Here is a 24,558-nt window from a genome sequence, read left to right on the forward strand (position 1 = left end):
CTGGTGGGGTTCTGCTCTGACTCCAGCACACCTGTCTCCGCCCACACAATCACACAGAGAGAGAGAGAGAGAGAGAGAGAGAGAGAGAGAGGGAGAGGGAGAGAGTACTGGGGGATTGGTGGCAGGTCAAGGAGACACAGGGTGAGCAGTAGAGGGCGTGGCAGGAGCAGATGTGACAGTAATGACAGTGGTTAAAGCACCAAACATGCTTAGGAACTTACATTTCCTAGTCTAATATGTTTTCACTCTGAAAACATAGTGGCTTAGGATTGTTCCAACAACTATTCTTCTTCTGTACAACAGACAACTGTTGTTATGGGACAATAAACTGGCTTCAACAGAAGATGGACTTCTTGGGTCGTGTTCATTTGGGAATCCTGTAGCAAAATGTTTTGCAATGGAAACAGTATATGAGCGTCTCGTATTAGAAACATTCAGATTGTACCGCCCCGTTTTCTTCAGGTTATAGTTATTGAACATCACCCAGATTTCAGTAGGAGAGGCCCTTATGCAGGTATTTAATTGACAAGGCCTTCTGTCCAGCTCTTGTCATTGTTTTTTTCTTCAATAGACTTTAGCACAACCCAAACAAGGGGGAGGTGGGATGGGTGAGGCATCCTCAGGTGAATGTGATGACCATGTGACAGGGTGGACAATGGATCAACAGAGAAATAGGTAACACTGTTCTGTGAAGGGTAACACTTGCAAAGCCAGCAGTGCCTTAAGGGCTGGGGGTAGGAGATGCACGGTGTACAAAACATTAGGAACACCTTCCTAATATTACATTTCACCCCCTTTTGCCCTCAGTTAGTCGGAGCATGTACTCTACAAGGTGTGACTGAATTATTCACTGACTCACACTCAGCCCAGTTACCTCACTCAAAAGTTAATATTTAATTCAGCCTCTACGTTATATACTGTATATATACTGTTCTGACTTTAAACAGCGTGGTAGCGTCCCCAATTATGTCGTAAAACCTTTGCACCCACACTCCGATGAGATTTTCTGTCTAATATATCTATCTCTCTTCTCTGTGTACCTGAGCTACTCTCTGGATATCTGGACCAGCCATGGTGGTGTGTCTGACTGGGCTATGGAGGTATCGGAATTACCTGGTCATATTCCTCACCCCACTGTTGATTCTACCTCTACCCATAATAGTTGGGGGACCGGTAAGAGTGTGTGTGTGTTTGTTTGTGTATAACTGAGGCTTTGATGTGTTTGTTTTAACCCTGTTGAAAGTTCAGAAGTTATTCTTAGTTGAGGATAAAGTTCTGAAGCATTTCAAGCCCTGGCCGTACACAAATTGAATGCCGGAATTCCTAGACAACACTGTATGTTTATTAAAGCTTCACTGAATATTTTGGTTACACGTCTGTATGACATTTCCATTGTATTTGCGCCATTTATAATTATTTCCCAATATCCAGGAATCAACTGTAGACTGGTAATTTAGTGTGTGTAGATAGGAGCTTCAGCAGCCATGCACATTACAGGTTGAGTACCCTGTGAGTTACGGTTGTCCTCCAGGACAATAAATCATCATAAATGAAAGACTTGCGGTACAGGCAGTTTATAGTTCTTCATCTTTTATCATCAATGGCTTACCGTGTGTCATAAAATATATTTGTTTCTCCAAAATCCAAGCCCGTTTTCCCCCTTTAAGAATGTATTTCATTAACTTCATGTATCAACATATATGTATTAAAGGGGCAATCCGCATTTCAAACAACTACAAAGGTTCACCCGTCACTGATTAAAACTTTTGGTAAAAGCTGAGGGATGGGGCTGGGGAAATATAACCACTCTCAAATTCATAGACAGAGCTATGGATGCAAGGACTGACCATCCATCGTATAAAAATGATAGTTTTAGCCATATTTTGAGACTATACAGAGTGTGTTTACATTACATTGTTTACAAACATTGGAGTTAAACAAGCTCATATTTTGGGTTCTGATAGAGTATGACAGTTGAACTAAGCTCATTAAGCAATATAAGTTATATTCTTCAAGAATGATTGTTATTTACTAAGCATTGTAAGAACAACTGTAACTGAAACGAACTGCACACAATAAGATACCTTTCTGTTCTAAAACAGTTATCCTACTTGTGAGTGCTTTGATGCTGTTGGCTGTGTGTCAGATGATTGTTCACTGAGAACAAAATGGTCCTGAGAGAGGAATGACTGTGTGTTGTACGCGTTTGTACGTGTGTCCTACAACAACAGTTCTTGTATGCTACCTACCACAACAGTCCTCTCACAGTCCGTGTGTGTGTGTGTGTGTGTGTGTGTGTGTGTGTGTGTGTGTGTTTACAGGAGGCTAGTTGTGGCTATGTGATCATCCTGACGGCCGTGTACTGGTGTACAGAGTGTATGCCCCTGGCTGTGACCGGTCTGCTGCCTGTCATCCTCTTCCCTATGATGGGCATTATGGAGTCAAGTGAGGTACCAACACCACTATCCTCTCCCCTCTCTACTCAACCACCTTCATACCTAATGACTGGTTCTTACCCACCCACTAGACTCAGCAATGGAGAAAACAAGATTCTGTTTTATGATCAGAATAAACAGGTCAACAGTTGTTATGACTAAAATGTGAAATGTAAATCTTGGTTTAGTAGATATAGTGTTGAGGACGTATGAATAAAGCACCTACACTACAGTTCAAAAGTTTGGGGTCGCTTAGTAATTTCCTTGTTTTTTTGGTCAATTAAAATAACATCAAATTGATCAGAAATACAGTGTAGACATTGTTAATGTTATAAATGACTGGTTTTTAATGGAATATCTACATAGGCGTACAGAGTCTCAACATCAACAGTGAAGAGGCGACTCCGGGATGCGTTGAGTTGCAAAGAAAAAGCCATATCTCAGAATGGCCAATAAAAATAAAAGATTAAGATGAGCAAAAGAACACAGACACTGGACAGAGGTATCTCTGCCTAGAAGGCCAGCATCCCGGCGTTGCCTCTTCACTGTTGATATTGAGACTGGTGTTTTGCGGGTACTATTTAATGAAGCTACCAGTTGAGGACTTGTGAGGCGTCTGTTTCTCAAACTAAATACCCTAATGTACTTGTCCTCTTGCTCAGTTGTGCACCGGGGCCTCCCACTCCTCTTTCTATTCTGGTCAGAGCCAGTTTGCACTGTTCTGTGAAGGGAGTAGTACACAGCGTTGTACGAGATCTTCAGTTTCTTGGCAATTTCTCACATGGAATAGCCTTCATTTCTCAGAACAAGAATAGACTGACGAGTTTCAGAAGTTCTTTGTTTCTAGTAATTTTGACCCTGCAATCGAACCCACAAATGCTGATGCTCCAGATACTCAACTAGTCTAAAGAAGGCCAGGTTTATTTCTTCTTTAATCAGGACAACAGTTTTCAGCTGTGCTAACATAACTACAAAAGGGTTTTCTAATGATCAATTAGCCTTTTAAAATTCTAAACTTGGATTAGCTAACACAACGTGCCATTGAAACACAGGAGTGATGGTTGCCTATGTAGATATACCATTAAAGTCCAGCTACAATAGTCATTTACAATATTAGCAATATCTACACTGTATTTCTGATCAATTTGATGTTATTTTAATGGACAAAAAATTTGCTTTTCTTTCAAAAACATGGACATTTCTAAGTGACCCCAAACTTTTGAACGGTAGTGTAAGTACTGTTGATAAAGTCCTTACTGTTGATCCCATGTTTAGTATATTATGGTATTTCTCAGCAAAACCTGTCTCAGGCCAGTACAGTCATTAAGAACCCACCTGTCTGTCTCTCATCCAGGTGTGTACCCAGTACATGAAGGACTCTAACATGCTGTTCGTCGGAGGGCTGTTGATGGCTACAGCTGTGGAACACTGGAACCTTCACAAACGCATCGCCCTCAGAGTACTGCTCCTAGTAGGGGTGAAGCCTGCCCTGTAAGAGACCCCCTTTACCTGTTTTAATTCTCCTATTACAGAGATGTTTGGGCTAGTGTTCTGATAACCTAATGTTGAATTATCTGTTTCCTTTTTAAATGGTCTCTCTCTCCCCTTCCTGTCTCTCCAGTCTGATGATGGGCTTCATGGGCACCACAGCCTTCCTGTCCATGTGGATCGGTAACACAGCCTCCACTGCCATGATGCTGCCCATCTCTAATGCTGTGCTGAAGCAGCTGTGTGACACCGAGGCCCAGGCAGAGGAGAGGGAGATGGACCTGATCTCCCTCAGGGGGGCCGGGCCCGGGACTGGGATACCTAAGGGCCAGGACAACCAAGCCTTTGATATGGGTGACAAGGAGAACATTATTACCATATGTGTGTGTTGTTAAGAGGAAGTGGTGTGTGTGTGGGGCGGGGTGTGTGTATGTATGTATGTACAGTGGGGCAAAAAAGTACTGTATTTAGTCAGCCACCAATTGTGCAAGTTCTCCCACTTAAAAAGATGAGAGAGGCCTGTTATTTTCATCATAGGTACACTTCAACTATGACAGACAAAATGAGAAGAAAAAAAATCCAGAAAATCACATTGTAGGATTTTTTATGAATTTATTTGCAAATTATGGTGGAAAATAAGTATTTGGTCACCTACAAACAAGCAGGATTTCTGGCTCTCACAGACCTGTAACTTCTTCTTTAAGAGGCTCCTCTGTCCTCCACTCGTTACCTGTATTAATGGCACCCGTTTTAACTTGTTATCAGTATAAAAGACACCTGTCCACAACCTCAAACAGTCACACTCCAAACTCTACTATGGCCAAGACCAAAGAGCTGTCAAAGGACACCAGAAACAAAATTGTAGACCTGCACCAAACTGGGAAGACTGAATCTGCAATAGGTAAGCAGCTTGGTTTGAAGAAATCAACTGTGGGAGCAATTATTAGGAAATGGAAGACATACAAGACCACTGATAATCTCCCTCGATCTGGGGCTCCACGCAAGATCTCACCCCGTGGGGTCAAAATGATCACAAGAACGGTGAGCAAAAATCCCAGACCCACACGGGGGGACCTAGTGAATGACCTGCAGAGAGTTGGGACCAAAGAAACAAAGCCTACCATCAGTAACACACTACGCCGCCAGGGACTCAAATCTTGCAGTGCCAGACATGTCCCCCTGCTTAAGCCAGTACATGTCCAGGCCCGTCTGAAGTTTGCTAGAGAGCATTTGGATGATCCAGAAGAAGATTGGGAGAATGTCATATGGTCAGATGAAACCAAAGTTGAACTTTTTGGTAAAAACTCAACTCGTCGTGTTTGGAGGACAAAGAATGCTGAGTTGCATCCAAAGAACATCATACCTACTGTGAAACATGGGGGTGGAAACATCATGCTTTGGGGCTGTTTTTCTGCAAAGGGACCAGGATGACTGATCCGTGTAAAGGAAAGAATGAATGGGGCCATGTATCGTGAGATTTTGAGTGAAAACCTCCTTCCATCAGCAAGGGCATTGAAGATGAAACGTGGCTGGGTCTTTCAGCATGACAATGATCCCAAACACACCACCCGGGCAACAAAGGAGTGGCTTCGTAAGAAGCATTTCTAGGTCCTGGAGTGGCCTAGCCAGTCTCCAGATCTCAACCCCATAGAAAATCTTTGGAGGGAGTTGAAAGTCCGTGTTGGCCAGCAACAGCCCCAAAACATCACTGCTCTAGAGGAGATCTGCATGGAGGAATGTGCCAAAATTCCAGCAACAGTGTGTGAAAACCTTGTGAAGACTTACAGAAAACGTTTGACCTCTGTCATTGCCAACAACGGGTATATAACAAAGTATTGAGTTAAACTTTTGTTATTGACCAAATACTTATTTTCCACCATAATTTGCAAATAAAGTCATTAAAAATCCTACAATGTGTAACGGTTTTCTTCTGGGGAAAGAGAGGCGGAGCAAAACGCAGGTGGTTAGTTTTGTGCATCTTTAATAAAGATGAAAATACAACAATCTACAAAACAAGAAATGTGAAAAAACTGAAACAGCCCTATCTGGTGCAACAAACACAGAGACAGGAACAATCACCCACAAAACCCAACACAAAACAGGCTACCTAAATATGGTTCCCAATCAGAGACAATGACTAACACCTGCCTCTGATTGAGAACCATATCAGGCCAAACGTAGAAATAGACAAACCAGACACACAACATAGAATGCCCACCCAGCTCATATCCTGACCAACACTAAAACAAGGAAAACACACACGAACAATGATCAGAACGTGACACAACGTGATTTTCTGGATTTTTTCCTTCTCATTTTGTCTGTCAAAGTTGAAGTGTACCTATGATGAAAATTACAGGCCTCTCTCATCTTTTTAAGTGGGAGAACTTGCACAATTGGTGGCTAACTAAATACTTTTTTGCTCCACTATATGTGTGTGTGTGTGTGTTTGTGTTGAGAATAATTTGTTTTGTGTCCATTAGCCTTGACACCATCCGTTCTAGGTTTCTCAAGCCATTCTCAAACTAAAATACAGCCTGGTACCACTAGACTATGTGTCCATGAGCTTTCACAATCACAAGCTGATTCACATCTTTCTGTTTTTGTAATAAATGATATCTCCCTTATTTGGCAGATGATGGATGTACTACCGAATGTACAAAGGATGTCAAGCCCATGAAGAATGGAATTCAGTTAGGTAAGTAGAATAGAGTGTGTATTCTCTCAACATCAGTGTTCCTCAGTCATGGTCCTTGAAACCCACAGGGTGGACAGGCTTTTGTTCCAGCCAAGGACTAACACACCTCATTCAAACCTGTTGTGGATTCCCTGAAACACCTTTCTGTCAATTGTTTTATCATTCATCTTAGTAGAGGAACACAAGTAAGTAAGATATATTGATAAGCTTATTCAGGATTTGACCTTATTGATTTTGTCTGTTCAAGACAAGATTGTTTCGACTTCTCTCATCTGGCTAAGATGGAATACAACTGACTCAGACATATTGTACATCATATTCTATATCATCCCTGTTTCAGACTCTGAAAACAACAGGTGGAAAATATTTGCCCTAATCCCTTAGTTACCCTTAGGAAAACGTTTGACAGACTGACCTCTAACCCCTGAACATTCTGATTGGCTGACCCATGGTTCTCTCCCCCCAGAGCCCGAGCCAAAGGTGGAGGAGAGTCCGGAGGCGAGGGAGAGGAGGCTAAAGAGGGAGGCTAAGTACCTGAAACTGGATAAAGGCATGAGTCTCAGTGTGTGTTACGCTGCCAGCATCGGAGGAACAGCCACCCTCACTGGCACCGCCCCGAACCTCATCCTCAAAGGACAGGTCGACGAGTATGTTGATATGTCTGTTTATAAAGGCTTACTATGTATGCACATTATTACAAGTAAATACGGTATGATACCCATCTGAGTAGCTCTCATTAAAGGGTTATTGTGTGTGGATACAGTATTGCACACGGGTTTAGCAACTGTTCTTCTCTGGGAAAACTGCAGTGCCCAGTGTACTTTGTTTACAGCAGCCAAAGCACAAGACTGGATACACTGACTGTACAGTAGTTCCTTGGCTTGGGAGTTAGCTAACATCTCTGTCACTTCCTCAATAGAATTAGAATTCCCTGCACATTCCCGTTCAATGCAGCATTTTTTGGTGGGTGCACCGCCCGGCGACCATGTTAGGTGTACCTACAGTACAGTACCATTTGGAATGTTCATGTAACTGATGCTTGTTCTAATTCTATCATTCTATCATTCTTTCCCCACAGACTGTTCCCAGGAAATGGAGACATCATCAACTTTGCCAGCTGGTTTGGTTTCTCCTTCCCCAACATGGTTCTGATGCTGATCATCTCCTGGCTGTGGCTGCAGTTTATGTACCTGGGCTGCAAGTGAGTCCTTCTTTCCTGTTATGTTTTACCTCCAGTCAATAACATCCATAACACTGTCTCTTGACAGGAAGCTGAAGCAATGTGATTATTAGGGGACATATTCATGAACAAATCCAATAATCAAAATGCAATATAATAAGCATAGTAAAACAATAGAAGGTAATGGTTTATGGTCATATATCACTTACATAGATATCCATTTATGTTAGACATTGACCTACAGACAAAGTAGATAAAAGCCTATATTAGACCCAGTATCCTATACAGTACTGTAAAGAGATCAATTTGTCCCATTCACCCACAGTATGAAGAAGTTGTTTGGCTGTGGAACGAATAAAGATGGTGACAAGGAGGCGTACGGGGTGATAAAGAATGAGTATAAGAAGCTGGGCAGTGTGTCCTTCGCTGAGGGCTGCATCCTGGTGCTGTTTGTCCTGCTGGTCCTGCTCTGGTTCACCAGAGAACCAGGCTTCATGCCCGGCTGGGCCGCTGTGCTCTTCAACAAGGACAAACCGTGAGTGATAGATATCAGTATGTTCTGTGTTGTAACTCCCTGTGGTTCTGCCTGGTTATCTCGCTTTTTTAGAATCTGATAGCTTTCTGCTGTGTTACCCAGTCTTTGCTCTTTGTAAGCAACAAATACAGCTATACACATAATATATACATAAACTGTAATTACACTGTACATGCCTATGTAATTACCATATTAATACATAGGGACATGTTGAGTGGGACTGAAAGACATTGTTTATATGTAGATGTATATGTCCCAGGTATGTCACTGATGGCACAGTGGCCATGCTGATGTCAACGCTGTTCTTTGTGATCCCATCCCAACTACCCAGATGTGGCGGGTACTCTGAGGATGGTATGTGTGTGTGTGTGTGTGTGTGTGTGTGTGTGTGTGTGTGTGTGTGTGTGTGTGTGTGTGTGTGTGTGTGTATGCACGTTTGTGCATGTGTGTGTTTTTTGTCAATATATCTTTGAGTGGTGAGTACATTAAGACCCGATCACTGGACACTTTAATAAATGGATCACTAGTCATGTTAAATAATGGCACTTTAATAATGTTTACATATCTTACATTACTCATATCACATGTATATACTGCATTTTATTTATAATGTTTACATATCTTACATTACTCATATTACATGTATATACTGTATTTTACACCATCTACAGCGCCTTGACTATGCCGCTCTGCCATCGCTCATCCATATATTTATATGTACATATTCTCATTCACCCCTTTAGATGTGTGTGTATTAGGTAGTTGTTGGGAAATGTTTGATTATTTGTTAGATATTACTGCAGTGTTGGAACTAGAAGCACAAGCATTTCGCTACACTCGCATTAACATCTTCTAACCATGTGTATGTGACCACATTTTTTTATTTGATTTGACATGGGTGTGTTTACGAGTGTGCGATTGAGAGAGACGGTGTGTGTGTCTGCCTTTCTGTGATACTATTGTATAGAGCGGCCTTTCTTAAAGTATGGGTTGGACATGTTAATGGTGAGTCGTGACATAATTTTTTGGGGGGACTCAGTCGGCGTCTCAACTTACTCAATTTACTCATTGTAAAATACACAATGTGCAGTTTTGACATTTGGTTGTCCACCATCAGTTTTCCTCTAGTTATGTCAGTCATTGGCAGTCACTCAATTAGCCATGTGTCACGCGGGACTAGGTGTGTGTGCAGGAATCAGACGCAGAGAGAGAGTAACGGAGTAAAGTCCTTTACTATTGCACACCAAACTAATAAGCCCAATAAAATACAGGGCGCAGGACACTATATCAGACAACCCAAAACCACAGGGTGTCCAGTATAGAAAACAAAATACACCACGACGTAATATGTACACACGTAACAAAAGACAATCCCGCACAAAACAAGGGCGGGTCAAACTACTACATATAGGGAAGCTAATTAAACCAAAATACACACAGGTGAAACTAATAAGACAAAACCAACAGACAAACGAAAAAGGGATCGGTAGCGGCTAGTAGGACGACGACGACGACCGCCGAGCACCGCCCGTACAGGCAGGGGAACCAACTTCGGCGGAAGTCATGACAGTACCCCCCCCCCCCCACCCCACCCCGATGCGCGGCTCCCGCAGTGCGCCGCGATCGGCCTCGAGGACGACCCGGAGGACGAGGCGCCGGGCGATCCGGGTGGAGGCGGTGGAAATCTCTCAGGAGAGAAGGGTCCAGAATGTCCCCCACCGGAACCCAGCATCTCTCCTCCGGACCGTACCCCTCCCAGTCCACGAGGCACTGTAGGCCCGATAGACTATGTACAGCTGCAGCGATCGGTTAGCTGCTCAGATAGCAGATGTTTGAAGTTGGTGAGGGAGATAAAAGTCTCCAACATCAGCGATTTTTGCAATTCGTTCCAGTCACAGGCAGCAGAGAACTGGAAGGAAAGGCGGCCAAATGAGGTGTTGGCTTTTTTTTAGATTAACTAACTTCAAATTAATGACTCGGGACGTCGGGTTTGATACGATAGCTTCTTTTAGGGATGATCAGTGAGATACACCTGCTGGACGCGTGCTACGGGTGGGTGTTGCCATCGTGACCAGTGAACTGAGATAAGGCGGAGCTTTACCTAGCATGGACTTGTAGATGACCTGGAGCCAGTGGGTCTGGCGACGAATATGTAGCGAGGGCCAGCCGACTAGAGCATACAGGTCGCAGTGGTGGGTGGTATAAGGTGCTTTAGTAAAAAAACGGATGGCACTGTGATAAACTGCATCCAGTTTGCTGAGTAGAGTGTTGGAAGCTATTTTGTTTATGACATCGCCGAAGTCGAGGATCGGTAGGATAGTCAGTTTTACTAGGGTAAGTTTGGCGGCGTGAGTGAAGGAGGCTTTGTTGCGGAATAGAAAGCCGACTCTAGATTTGATTTTAGATTGGAGATGTTTGATATGAGTCTGGAAGGAGAGTTTACAGTCTAGCCACCTAGGTACTTATAGATGTCCACATATTCTAGGTCGGAACCATCCAGGGTGGTGATGCGGGTGCAGGCAGGGAACGGTTGAAAAGCATGCATTTGGTTTTACTAGCGTTTAAGAGCAGTTGGAGGCCACGGAAGGAGTGTTGTATGGCATTGAAGCTTGTTTGGAGGTTAGATAGCACAGTGTCCAAGGACGGGCCGGAAGTATACAGAATGGTGTCGTCTGCGTAGAGGTGGATCAGGGAATCGCCCGCAGTAAAAGCAACATCATTGATATATACAGAGAAAAGAGTCGGCCCGAGAATTGAACCCTGTGGCACCCCCATAGAGACAGCCAGAGGACCGGACAGCATGCCCTCCGATTTGACACACTGAACTCTGTCTGCAAAGTAGTTGATGAACCAGGCAAGGCAGTCATCAGAAAAACAGAGGCTACTGAGTCTACCGATAAGAATATGGTGATTGACAGAGTCGAAAGCCTTGGCAAGGTCGATGAAGACGGCTGCACAGTACTGTCTTTTATCGATGGCGGTTATGATATCGTTTAGTACCTTCAGCGTGGCTGAGGTGCACCCGTGACCGGCTCGGAAACCAGATTGCACAGCGGAGAAGGTACGGTGGGATTCGAGATGGTCAGTGACCTGTTTGTTGACTTGGCTTTCGAAGACCTTAGATAGACAGGGCAGGATGGATATAGGTCTGTAACAGTTTGGGTCCAGGGTGTCTCCCCCTTTGAAGAGGGGGATGACTGCGTCAGCTTTCCAAACCTTGGGGATCTCAGACGATATGAAAGAGAGGTTGAACAGGCTGGTAATAGGGGTGGCGACAATGGCGGCGGATAGTTTCAGAAATAGAGGGTCCAGATTGTCAAGCCCAGCTGATTTGTACGGGTCCAGGTTTTGCAGCTCTTTCAGAACATCTGCTATCTGGATTTGGGTAAAGGAGAACCTGGAGAGGCTTGGGCGAGTAGGTGCGGGGGGGGGGCGGAGCTGTTGGCCGAGGTTGGAGTAGCCAGGAGGAAGGCATGGCCAGCCGTTGAGAAATGCTTGTTGAAGTTTTCGATAATCATGGATTTATCGGTGGTGACCGTGTTACCGAGCCTCAGTGCAGTGGGCAGCTGGGAGGAGGTGCTCTTGTTCTCCATGGACTTCACAGTGTCCCAGAACTTTTTGGAGTTAGAGCTACAGGATGCAAATTTCTGCCTGAAGAAGCTGGCCTTTGCTTTCCTGACTGACTGCGTGTATTGGTTCCTGACTTCCCTGAACAGTTGCTATTCGATGCTATTGCAGTCCGCCACAGGATGTTTTGGTGCTGGTCGAGGGCAGTCAGGTCTGGAGTGAACCAATGGCTATATCTGTTCTTAGTTCTGCATTTTTTGAACGGAGCATGCTTATCTAAAATGGTGAGGAAGTTACTTTTAAAGAATGACCAGGCATCCTCAACTGACGGGATGAGGTCAATGTCCTTCCAGGATACCCGGGCCAGGTCGATTAGAAAGGCCTGCTCACAGAAGTGTTTTAGGGAGCGTTTGACAGTGATGAGGGGTGGTCTTTGACTGCGGATCCGTAGCGGATGCAGGCAATGAGGCAGTGATCGCTGAGATCCTGGTTGAGGACAGCGGAGGTGTATTTGGAGGGCCAGTTGGTCAGGATGACGTCTATGAGGGTGCCCTTGTTTACAGATTTAGGGTTGTACCTGGTGGGTTCCTTGATAATTTGTGTGAGATTGAGGGCATCTAGCTTAGATTGTAGGACTGCCGGGGTGTTAAGCATATCCCAGTTTAGGTCACCTAACAGAACAAACTCTGAAGCTAGATGGGGGGCAATCAATTCACAAATGGTGTCCAGGGCACAGCTGGGAGCTGAGGGGGTTCGGTAGCAGGCGGCAACAGTGAGAGACTTATTTCTGGAGAGAGACATTTTTAAAATTAGTAGTTCGAACTGTTTGGGTATGGACCTGGAAAGTATGACATTACTTTGCAGGCTATCTCTGCAGTAGACTGCAACTCCTCCCCCTTTGGCAGTTCTATCTTGATGGAAAATGTTATAGTTGGGTATAGAAATCTCAGAATTTTTGGTGGCCTTCCTGAGCCAGGATTCAGACACGGCAAGGACATCAGGGTTAGCAGAGTGTGCTCAAGCAGTGAGTAAAACAAACTTAGGGAGGAGGCTTCTGATGTTGACATGCATGAAACCAAGGCTTTTTCGATCACAGAAGTCTACAAATGAGGGTGCCTGGGGACATGCAGGGCCTGGGTTTACCTCCACATCACCCGCGGAACAGAGGAGGAGTAGTATGAGGGTGCGGCTAAAGGCTATCAAAACTGGTCGCATAGAGCATTGGGGACAATGAATAAAAGGAGCAGATTTCTGGGCATGGTAGAATATATTCAGGGCATAATACGCAGACAGGGGTATGGTGGGGTGCAGGTACAGCGGAAGTAAGCCCAGGCACTGGGTGATGATAAGAGAGGTTGTATCGCTGGACATGCTGGTTGTAATGGGTGAGATCACCGCATGTGTGGGAGGTGGGACAAAGGAGGTATCAGGGGTATGAAGAGTGGAACTAGGGGCTCCATTGTAAACTAAAACAATGATAACTAACCTGAACAACAGTATAAAAGGCATATTGACATTTGAGAGAGACATACAGCGAGGCATACAGTAATCACAGGTGTTGCTTGGGAGAGCTAGCTAAACCAGTAGGTGAGACAACAACAGCTAATCAGCTAGCACAACAACAGCAGGTTAAATGGTGTTGACTAGGCAGAGAGGGTCGGATTAACTACACACAGAGCCTGAGTGCGGCTGGGGCCGAAAGATAAAACATAAACAAACAGAATGGAGTACCGTGATTAATGGACAGTCCAGCAGGCATCAGCTATGTAGCCAAGTGATCACAGTGTCCAGGCGGCAGCGGTTGATGGGACAGGGAAGCTAGACTGGTGAGTATTATCCAGGCAAAAAAAACTGGCTGGCTGTGCTGAAGGTAAAAGCCGCTAGCAATAGCTTGTAGCTAGTTAGCTGGTTAGCTTCTGGAGGTTATTGAATGTGTTCTAAAAGTTAAAAATAATAGCGATTCCATATCACATTGGGTGAGGCAGGATACCGGAAGGTATAATCGAATTAAAAATCGAAAAGAGATTGAAAGTAAATATGGGTCCAGTGAGTGGATGGGCTGGCTGGGGATGCGGCGATTCAGACAGTTAGCAGGCCTGTGCTAACAAGCTAACAGTTAGTAGGCCGGGGCTAAACAAGCTAGCAGTTAGCGGGCCGAATTAGCAAGCAAGCAGATAGCAAGGGCTAGAAAGTTAGCCTTTGGGGGACGTCGCGATGGGGGTTAAGTCTGTTTATGCCTCTTCATGCGGTGACATCGATAGACCGGTCGTGGGTCCGGATATTGTAGCCCAGGAGTATGCTTCGGTGGTAGCACAAGAGCTCTGGCCGGGCTAGCTTCAACCTCAGGAGGCTGAAGAAATTTGGCTTGTCACCAAAAGCACTCACAAACTTCTACAGATGCACAATCGAGAGCATCTTGTCGGGCTGTATCACCGCCTGGTATGGCAACTGCTCCGCCCACAACCGTAAGGCTCTCCAGAGGGTAGTGAGGTCTGCACAACGCATCACCGGGGGCAAACTACCTGCCCTCCAGGACACCACCCGATGTCACAGGAAGGCCATAAAGATCATCAAGGACAACAACAACCCAAGCCACTGCCTGTTCACCCCGCTATCATCCAGAAGGCGAGGTCAGTACAGGTGCATCAAAACTGGGACCGAGAGACTGAAAAACAGCTTCTATCTCAAGGCCATCAGACTGTTAATTAAACAGCCACCACTAACATTGAGTGGCTGCTGCCAACACACTGACTCAACTCCAGCCACTTTAATAATGGGAATTGATGGGAATTGATGTAAAATATATCACTAACCACTTTAAACAATGCTACTTAATATAATGTTTACATACCCTACATTATTTCTCTCATATGTATACATATATACTGTACTCTATATCATCTACTGCATCTTTATGTAATACATGTATCACTAGCCACTTTAAACTATGCCACTTTGTTTACATACTCATCTCATATGTATATACTGTATACACTTATGTGTATAAGGTAGTAGATTTGGAATTGTTAGCTAGATTACTCGTTGGTTATTACTGCATTGTCGGAACTAGAAGCACAAGCATTTCGCTACACTCGCATTAATATCTGCTAACCATGTGTATGTGACAAATAACATTTGATTTGGATTTGATTTTAAGCTAAGTGGATGGGAACGCTAGCCAGGAGTAGTCATCCGGGGGTTGCGGTTAGCTAGTTAGCTAGTTGTGAAGATCCAGATGAAAAAGTTCAGTTTGCGGTGGGAATCCGGGGATAAAAATAATAGGTCCGTTATGCTCTGGTTAGAGTCGCGTTGTTCGAACTGGCGAGAGCTTTCCGAGCTAAAGGTTAGCTGATGACCGCTAGCAATGGTTTGCTGACTGATAGCTGGTAGTTAGATCACCTGGGGTGATCGAGTAGTGCTCCGCCTGCCCTCCCGACTCCCAGACGAGTTCCTCCAGCACCGGTCGGCCGTGTGCCCTCGCCGACCACAACTGGTGCAGGAGGACACTCCTCCTCCGGTCCCCCTCGAAGCCGCCCCTCCTAACTCCATAGGGATAGGAGCAGGAGGGCTGGGAAGTGGCAACGACAGGACCTGAGCCGAACGCCCGCGGGCAGCCAGCAGGTTGTCGAGACGGATAGCCATGTCAATGAGTTCATCCAGTGTGAGGGTGGTGTCCTGACATGCTAGCTCCCTGCGGACGTCCTCCCTGAGACTGCATCGGAAATGATCTATCAGGGCCCTGTCGTTCCACCCTGCTCCTGCGGCCAAGGTCCTGAACTCCAGGGCAAAGTCCTGCGCGCTCCTCGTCTCCTGACGCAGGTGGAACAGCCGTTGAACTCTGGGTAATGATCCCTCACCGAGTCCGGACCATTCCACACTGCGTTGGCCCACTCGAGTGCTTGCCCAGTCAAACAGGAGACGAGGGCGCTCACACGCTCCTCTCCAGAGGGAGCAGGACACACGGTAGCCAGGTACAGTTCCAGTTGTAGAAGGAAACCCTGGCACCCAGCCGCCGTTCCATCATACTCCCGTGGGAGCGTCAGCCGAAGAGCCCTGGAGCCAGATGCGGTAGCAGGAGCAGGAGGTGCTGGAGGAGGGGGTGCTGGAGATGAGGTGGAAAGGCCACTCCTCTCCCATCGATCCATCCTCTCCATCATTTGGTCCATGGCCGAACCAATCCTATGGAGAACGCTGGTATGATGGAGGACCCTTTCCTCCATCGATGGGAGAGGAGATGCGGCTGCTCCTGCTAATTCCATGTTGTTGGTGCGGGATTCTGTCACGCGGGACTAGGTGTGTGTGCAGGAATCAGACGCAGAGAGTAACGGAGTAAAGTCCTTTACTATTGCACACCAAACTAATAAGCCCAATAAAATACAGGGCGCAGGACATACCAGACAACCCAAAACCACAGGGTGTCCAGTATAGAAAACAAAATACACCACGACCTAATATGTACACACGTAACAAAAGACAATCCCGCACAAAACAAGGGCGGGTCAAACTACTACATATAGGGAAGCTAATTAAACCAAAATACACACAGGTGAAACTAATAAGACAAAACCAACAGACAAACGAAAAAGGGATCGGTAGCGGCTAGTAGGACGGTGACGACGACCGCCGAGCACCGCCCGAACAGGCAGGGGAGCCACCTTCAGCGGAAGTCGTGACACCATGTCAGCTAACAGTTTTTAGATTGGTAAGTTAGTCTAGCCAGCTATCTAAACTTGTAGTAGTCATGGCTGAATAGCGACCGGGCACGCAGGGCACATGCCCAGGGGTCCTGACCTCCGTCCCCATTGATTTTGTTAGCCACTCTCAATCAGATATCATATTAACATGGCAAAATGTGTAGAATTGTAGGGAATTAACTTTAAAAATAAAATGTTTCTCTCCTCCAGGAGGGGGCCTCTAAAATATTTTTGCCCGCGTGCTGGGAGGTCCCACAAAATAGGGCATGTTTTTAGGAGCTTGGGTCGCATAAATTTCTAATTTGGGTACCATTCTGAAAAAGTTCAAGAACCCCTGGTATAGAAATGCAATCTTGCTGACTCAGTGCTTTGTAATTGTCCTGATAGCACTCTCACTTCCCAGGGCTCACACACGCTTGCGCACACACACACACACACACACACACACACACACACACACACACACACACACACACACACACACACACACACACACACACACACACACACACTCCAAGAAACATCAGAGGGAGCTGCATCGTGATAGCACTAGCCTCAAGGTCAGCCCTACATGGCTCTACTCTCTGTTCTGACCCTGAAATAAATAACTTTCAAATCAATAAATGACTGGTGGACACTTATAAATACATATCTCCTTTTCTCCCTCTGTAACTTAAGCTGAGTTTAGTGTTCTTACTCCTGATAAGTGACAAGGTCAAGCTGCAAAACGGAGGGCTCCAGTAATTCAGCACCTACCTCTAAACGGAGGGCTCCAGTAATTCAGCACCTACCTCTAAATGGTGGGCTCCAGTAATTCAGCACCTACCTCTAACCGGAGGGCTCCAGTAATTCAGCACCTACCTCTAAACGGAGGGCTCCAGTAATTCAGCACCTACCTCTAAATGGAGGGCTCCAGTAATTCAGCATCTACCTCTAAACGGAGGGCTCCAGTAATTCAGCACCTACCTCTAAACGGAGGGCTCCAGTAATTCAGCACCTACCTCCAAATGGTGGGCTCCAGTAATTCAGCACCGACCTCTAAACGGAGGGCTCCAGTAATTCAGCACCTACCTCTAAACGGAGGGCTCCAGTAATTCAGCACCTACCTCTAAATGGTCGGCTCCAGTAATTCAGCACCTACCTCTAACCGGAGGGCTCCAGTAATTCAGCACCTACCTCTAAATGGAGGGCTCCAGTAATTCAGCACCTACCTCTAAACGGAGGGCTCCAGTAATTCAGCACCTACCTCTAAACGGAGGGCTCCAGTAATTCAGCACCTACCTCTAAACGGAGGGCTCCAGTAATTCAGCATCTACCTCTAAACGGAGGGCTCCAGTAATTCAGCACCTACCTCTAAACGGAGGGCTCCAGTAATTCAGCACCTACCTCCAAATGGTGGGCTCCAGTAATTCAGCACCGACCTCTAAACGGAGGGCTCCAGTAATTCAGCACCTACCTCTAAACGGAGGGCTCCAGTAATTCAGCACCTACCTCTAAATGGTCGGCTCCAGTAATTCAGCACCTACCTCTAACCGGAGGGCTCCAGTAATTCAGCACCTACCTCTAAATGGAGGGCTCCAGTAATTCAGCACCTACCTCTAAACGGAGGGCTCCAGTAATTCAGCACCTACCTCTAAACGGAGGGCTCCAGTAATTCAGCATCTACCTCTAAACGGAGGGCTCCAGTAATTCAGCACCTACCTCTAAACGGAGGGCTCCAGTAATTCAGCACCTACCTCTAAATGGAGGGCTCCAGTAATTCAGCACCTACCTCTAAACGGAGGGCTCCAGTAATTCAGCACCTACCTCTAAATGGAGGGCTCCAGTAATTCAGCACCTACCTCTAAACGGAGGGCTCCAGTAATTCAGCACCTACCTCCAAATGGTGGGCTCCAGTAATTCAGCACCTACCTCTAAATGGAGGGCTCCAGTAATTCAGCACCTACCTCTAAACGGAGGGCTCCAGTAATTCAGCACCTACCTCTAAATGGAGGGCTCCAGTAATTCAGCACCTACCTCTAAATGGAGGGCTCCAGTAATTCAGCATCTACCTCTAAACGGAGGGCTCCAGTAATTCAGCACCTACCTCTAAACGGAGGGCTCCAGTAATTCAGCACCTACCTCTAAACGGAGGGCTCCAGTAATTCAGCACCTACCTCTAAATGGTCGGCTCCAGTAATTCAGCACCTACCTCTAACCGGAGGGCTCCAGTAATTCAGCACCTACCTCTAAATGGAGGGCTCCAGTAATTCAGCACCTACCTCTAAACGGAGGGCTCCAGTAATTCAGCACCTACCTCTAAACGGAGGGCTCCAGTAATTCAGCACCTACCTCTAAACGGAGGGCTCCAGTAATTCAGCACCTACCTCTAAATGGAGGGCTCCAGTAATTCAGCATCTACCTCTAAACGGAGGGCTCCAGTAATTCAGCATCTACCTCTAAACGGAGGGCTCCAGTAATTCAGCACCTACCTCTAAACGGAGGGCTCCAGTAATTCAGCACCTACCTCCAAATGGTGGGCTCCAGTAATTCAGCACCTACCTCTAAATGGAGGGCTCCAGTAATTCAGCACCTACCTCTAAACGGAGGGCTCCAGTAATTCAGCACCTACCTCTAAATGGAGGGCTCCAGTAATTCAGCACCTACCTCTAAATGGAGGGCTCCAGTAATTCAGCACCTACCTCTAAACGGAGGGCTCCAGTAATTCAGCACCTACCTCCAAATGGTGGGCTCCAGTAATTCAGCACCTACCTCCAAATGGTGGGCTCCAGTAATTCAGCACCTACCTCTAAATGGTGGGCTCCAGTAATTCAGCATCTACCTCTAAACGGAGGGCTCCAGTAATTCAGCACCTACCTCTAAACGGAGGGCTCCAGTAATTCAGCACCTACCTCTAAACGGAGGGCTCCAGTAATTCAGCACCTACCTCTAAATGGTCGGCTCCAGTAATTCAGCACCTACCTCTAACCGGAGGGCTCCAGTAATTCAGCACCTACCTCTAAATGGAGGGCTCCAGTAATTCAGCACCTACCTCTAAACGGAGGGCTCCAGTAATTCAGCACCTACCTCTAAACGGAGGGCTCCAGTAATTCAGCACCTACCTCTAAACGGAGGGCTCCAGTAATTCAGCACCTACCTCTAAATGGAGGGCTCCAGTAATTCAGCATCTACCTCTAAACGGAGGGCTCCAGTAATTCAGCATCTACCTCTAAACGGAGGGCTCCAGTAATTCAGCACCTACCTCTAAACGGAGGGCTCCAGTAATTCAGCACCTACCTCCAAATGGTGGGCTCCAGTAATTCAGCACCTACCTCTAAATGGAGGGCTCCAGTAATTCAGCACCTACCTCTAAACGGAGGGCTCCAGTAATTCAGCACCTACCTCTAAATGGAGGGCTCCAGTAATTCAGCACCTACCTCTAAATGGAGGGCTCCAGTAATTCAGCACCTACCTCTAAACGGAGGGCTCCAGTAATTCAGCACCTACCTCCAAATGGTGGGCTCCAGTAATTCAGCACCTACCTCCAAATGGTGGGCTCCAGTAATTCAGCACCTACCTCTAAATGGAGGGCTCCAGTAATTCAGCACCTACCTCTAAACGGAGGGCTCCAGTAATTCAGCACCTACCTCTAAATGGAGGGCTCCAGTAATTCAGCACCTACCTCTAAATGGAGGGCTCCAGTAATTCAGCACCTACCTCTAAACGGAGGGCTCCAGTAATTCAGCACCTACCTCCAAATGGTGGGCTCCAGTAATTCAGCACCTACCTCTAAACGGAGGGCTCCAGTAATTCAGCACCTACCTCTAAACGGAGGGCTCCAGTAATTCAGCACCTACCTCTAAATGGAGGGCTCCAGTAATTCAGCACCTACCTCTAAACGGAGGGCTCCAGTAATTCAGCACCTACCTCTAAACGGAGGGCTCCAGTAATTCAGCACCTACCTCTAAATGGAGGGCTCCAGTAATTCAGCATCTACCTCTAAACGGAGGGCTCCAGTAATTCAGCATCTACCTCTAAACGGAGGGCTCCAGTAATTCAGCACCTACCTCTAAACGGAGGGCTCCAGTAATTCAGCACCTACCTCCAAATGGTGGGCTCCAGTAATTCAGCACCTACCTCTAAATGGAGGGCTCCAGTAATTCAGCACCTACCTCTAAACGGAGGGCTCCAGTAATTCAGCACCTACCTCTAAATGGAGGGCTCCAGTAATTCAGCACCTACCTCTAAATGGAGGGCTCCAGTAATTCAGCACCTACCTCTAAACGGAGGGCTCCAGTAATTCAGCACCTACCTCCAAATGGTGGGCTCCAGTAATTCAGCACCTACCTCCAAATGGTGGGCTCCAGTAATTCAGCACCTACCTCTAAATGGAGGGCTCCAGTAATTCAGCACCTACCTCTAAACGGAGGGCTCCAGTAATTCAGCACCTACCTCTAAATGGAGGGCTCCAGTAATTCAGCACCTACCTCTAAATGGAGGGCTCCAGTAATTCAGCACCTACCTCTAAACGGAGGGCTCCAGTAATTCAGCACCTACCTCCAAATGGTGGGCTCCAGTAATTCAGCACCTACCTCTAAACGGAGGGCTCCAGTAATTCAGCACCTACCTCTAAACGGAGGGCTCCAGTAATTCAGCACCTACCTCTAAACGGAGGGCTCCAGTAATTCAGCACCTACCTCTAAACGGCGGCAGCTCAATATATTTGGTAAATACATGTGTGTCACAATGATTAAATGCACTTAGTGAAGAGTTAGAGTTTGGAGTGCAAGGCAGCAGAGTTTGTGAGGCAGACTTTGAGGTGCCTTGTCATGGCTCTTTGACTTCTGTTTTCGTATTCCTGGCAAAGAGTGCTTTCGGGGTCAATTTAGTATCTAGGATTTAATGATGGCCTTTGATTCCCGAGTAGCAATGTAAGTAGGCATAAGTTAGTACAGTGCCATCTAGGACAGAGTTCAGTACACTGTAACAATATAATCTCTGACCATATAGATTTGGACAGAGATACAATTATCATATTACCATGTTCCTTCAGGAGTGCCTAGAATCGAGCCTATAAGGACCGTGATTGTAAACCTTGTGTCATTGCCCAGTGTATGCCTTGTCCCTGTAGGAAAGCCCCTGAAGGCCCCTCCCACCCTGCTCAATTGGGACGTGGTCCATAAGAAGATGCCTTGGAACATTCTCTTGCTAGTGGGAGGAGGCTTCGCTCTGGCCCGGGGCAGCGAGGGTACCGTCAGTCTGTTGTTAGGTCGGTCGGTCTGAATTGGTCTGTGTGTCTGTCTGTATTATATTTTTTGTAACAAAAATTATGACAACTGTGGTTATGTTTTTATCCGTGTGAAGACGTCTGGTCTGTCTCAGTGGCTAGGAGAAAGTCTGGCCCCCCTGCAGTCCATCCCTCCCGTTGCCATCTCTTTCCTCCTGTCTCTACTCATCGCCACTTTCACTGAGTGCTCCAGCAACGTAGCTACTACCACATTGTTCCTGCCTATACTGGCCTCTATGGTAAGAGCAGAGAGAATCCCTTACAAATTCGCATACCCACACCCAGGCAACACACATGGTAACACAGATGTTCACTTAGAAAACCTGGATAAATTATTTTAAGTGGTGCTAGATTTAGTTTGGAGTTTGTCATTTTGGGACTATTCCATTGGTTCCATTTTACCGGGAAAACTAAATCAAGCTCAGGTAAGTATAAGACATGTGTACTGGACCCAGGTCCCAGGTCTGACACAGGTCTGACATACACTAAATGTTCATTTCACCCCTTTGACCCATGTGTGACCCTGTCTGTCTGTTCCCAGGCCGTAGCCATTAAGCTCCACCCACTGTACGTCATGCTGCCCTGCACCATCTGTGCCTCGCTGGCCTTCATGTTGCCGGTGGCCACACCCCCTAACGCCATCGCCTTCTCCTATGGCAACCTCAAAGTCATGGACATGGTACGACCTACGACCCTTCACCCCTCACCTCGCACCTCTCTCCATACAGTACTTTGTATAGAGTGAAATACAGTACTGGATCCAAACTGAATTGTTATTTTTCACTTCATGATTTCAGTCTGGTCATCTCTTCATTGTAAAAAACACTTTGTGATAATTACTGATATAAAAAGGGCTTTATTCTGTAAATAAATGTGATTGATTGATTGAGTCATTGAAACCAGTGGTGAAACGGAGCAATTCAGTTTGGATGCAGACTAGTAGAATACATGGTTGTGAAACATTCTGTCTGTGACCCATGTTTTTTACTGCACTGACAACAGGCGAAGGCTGGATTCGTGCTGAACATTATTGGTGTCATCACCATCAACATCGCCCTGAACACCTGGGGAACAGCTATGTTCAATCTCAACACCTTCCCTGACTGGGCCAATGTTACCACCATACCCACCCCCTGATCTAGTGACACCAGAAAGGAAGGAAGGAGGGAAGGAGGAGGAGGAGGAAGAGAGTGGAGGGATGGGAAGAGGGGAGAGATGCTGTATGTACACCTCTATCTGGGGCAGGCTGTAAACAGAAGTGCTGATGGTCAACCTTCTCAGGGTGATCTAAAGCTGCTACTGTATACACACTCCATATAACAACACACACAGTATCTGTTTACCGGTTGGACTGGTACTCCTCCTCCACTCTGTCAAAGTTTTGATTGTTTTGAATTAAATCAATTTAAATGAATCAATTTAAATGGTTTTTGTACAGCTAAACTATGCAGGTTGTATTTGATCCTTTTTGGGATAGCCAAATCTGCTTAAGTTTAGAGGAGCGGACACGAGGTGAAAATACTGTGTCTGTTTGGGGAATAGAACAGAACAGAATAGTTATACCTTAATTATAAGGTATTCTATGAGATCATTTCTGTTTCTCTGAACATATTATTATGTCAAAAACAACAACAAACTAACAAACATCTATTTAATGTGAATGGCGATCTGTGTTGGAATACAAATGTTATTTTGATGTCAGGAAATCAAATGTAATTACAATGTATAGAATTAATTAAAGGAACAACTGACAGGATGACCTTTTCATGACCAAGGGTCATCAGGGCAGTTGGTAATAAAATGAGATATAAAAACATTTGGGTTATAATCTGGGTAACATTCTGCCGTGATCATTGCATGGTCATGCATAGATGGGTAGTAGGGTGGTTTCATGCATAGATGGGTAGTAGGGTGGTTCCATGCATAGATGGGTAGTAGGGTGGTACCATGCATAGATGGGTAGTAGGGTGGTTTCATGCATAGATGGGTAGTAGGGTGGTACCATGCATAGATGGGTAGTAGGGTGGTACCATGCATAGATGGGTAGTAGGGTGGTTTCATGCATAGATGGGTAGTAGGGTGGTACCATGCATAGATGGGTAGTAGGGTGGTTTCATGCATAGATGGGTAGTAGGGTGGTACCATGCATAGATGGGTAGTAGGGTGGTACCATGCATAGATGGGTAGTAGGGTGGTTTCATGCATAGATGGGTAGTAGGGTGGTTTCATGCATAGATGGGTAGTAGGGTGGTTTCATGCATAGATGGGTAGTAGGGTGGTTTCATGCATAGATGGGTAGTAGGGTGGTTCCATGCATAGATGGGTAGTAGGGTGGTTTCATGCATAGATGGGTAGTAGGGTGGTTCCATGCATAGATGGGTAGTAGGGTGGTACCATGCATAGATGGGTAGTAGGGTGGTTTCATGCATAGATGGGTAGTAGGGTGGTACCATGCATAGATGGGTAGTAGGGTGGTACCATGCATAGATGGGTAGTAGGGTGGTTTCATGCATAGATGGGTAGTAGGGTGGTACCATGCATAGATGGGTAGTAGGGTGGTTTCATGCATAGATGGGTAGTAGGGTGGTACCATGCATAGATGGGTAGTAGGGTGGTACCATGCATAGATGGGTAGTAGGGTGGTACCATGCATAGATGGGTAGTAGGGTGGTTTCATGCATAGATGGGTAGTAGG

At 46.1% G+C, this 24,558-nt stretch overlaps 1 protein-coding gene across 4 annotated transcripts; it reads left to right on the forward strand.

The window, feature by feature from the left end:
* The first annotated feature begins 965 nt into the window (after positions 1-965).
* LOC109904831 (solute carrier family 13 member 2-like) lies at positions 966-23,679 on the forward strand. Of its 4 annotated transcripts, none has more exons than XM_031790765.1 (13): positions 966-1,173; positions 2,322-2,450; positions 3,790-3,926; positions 4,057-4,304; positions 6,559-6,621; positions 7,088-7,268; positions 7,700-7,822; positions 8,127-8,336; positions 8,596-8,690; positions 21,630-21,823; positions 21,959-22,102; positions 22,405-22,542; positions 22,866-23,679. In XM_031790765.1, the coding sequence occupies exons 1-13, from the start codon at positions 1,072-1,074 to the stop codon at positions 22,998-23,000; spliced, it is 1,899 nt and encodes a 632-aa protein (XP_031646625.1). In that variant the 5' UTR covers positions 966-1,071; the 3' UTR covers positions 23,001-23,679. The 4 variants fall into 4 exon arrangements, with proteins under 4 accessions (XP_031646625.1, XP_031646624.1, XP_031646626.1 ...); XM_031790764.1 differs by having other exon boundaries at positions 967-1,173; positions 21,941-22,102; XM_031790766.1 differs by having other exon boundaries at positions 969-1,173; positions 4,057-4,277; positions 21,941-22,102.
* Positions 23,680-24,558: the final 879 nt, after the last annotated feature.

This window comes from Oncorhynchus kisutch, linkage group LG15 (assembly GCF_002021735.2).
Source record: "Oncorhynchus kisutch isolate 150728-3 linkage group LG15, Okis_V2, whole genome shotgun sequence".
In the NCBI taxonomy this organism is placed as follows: Eukaryota; Metazoa; Chordata; class Actinopteri; order Salmoniformes; family Salmonidae; genus Oncorhynchus; species Oncorhynchus kisutch.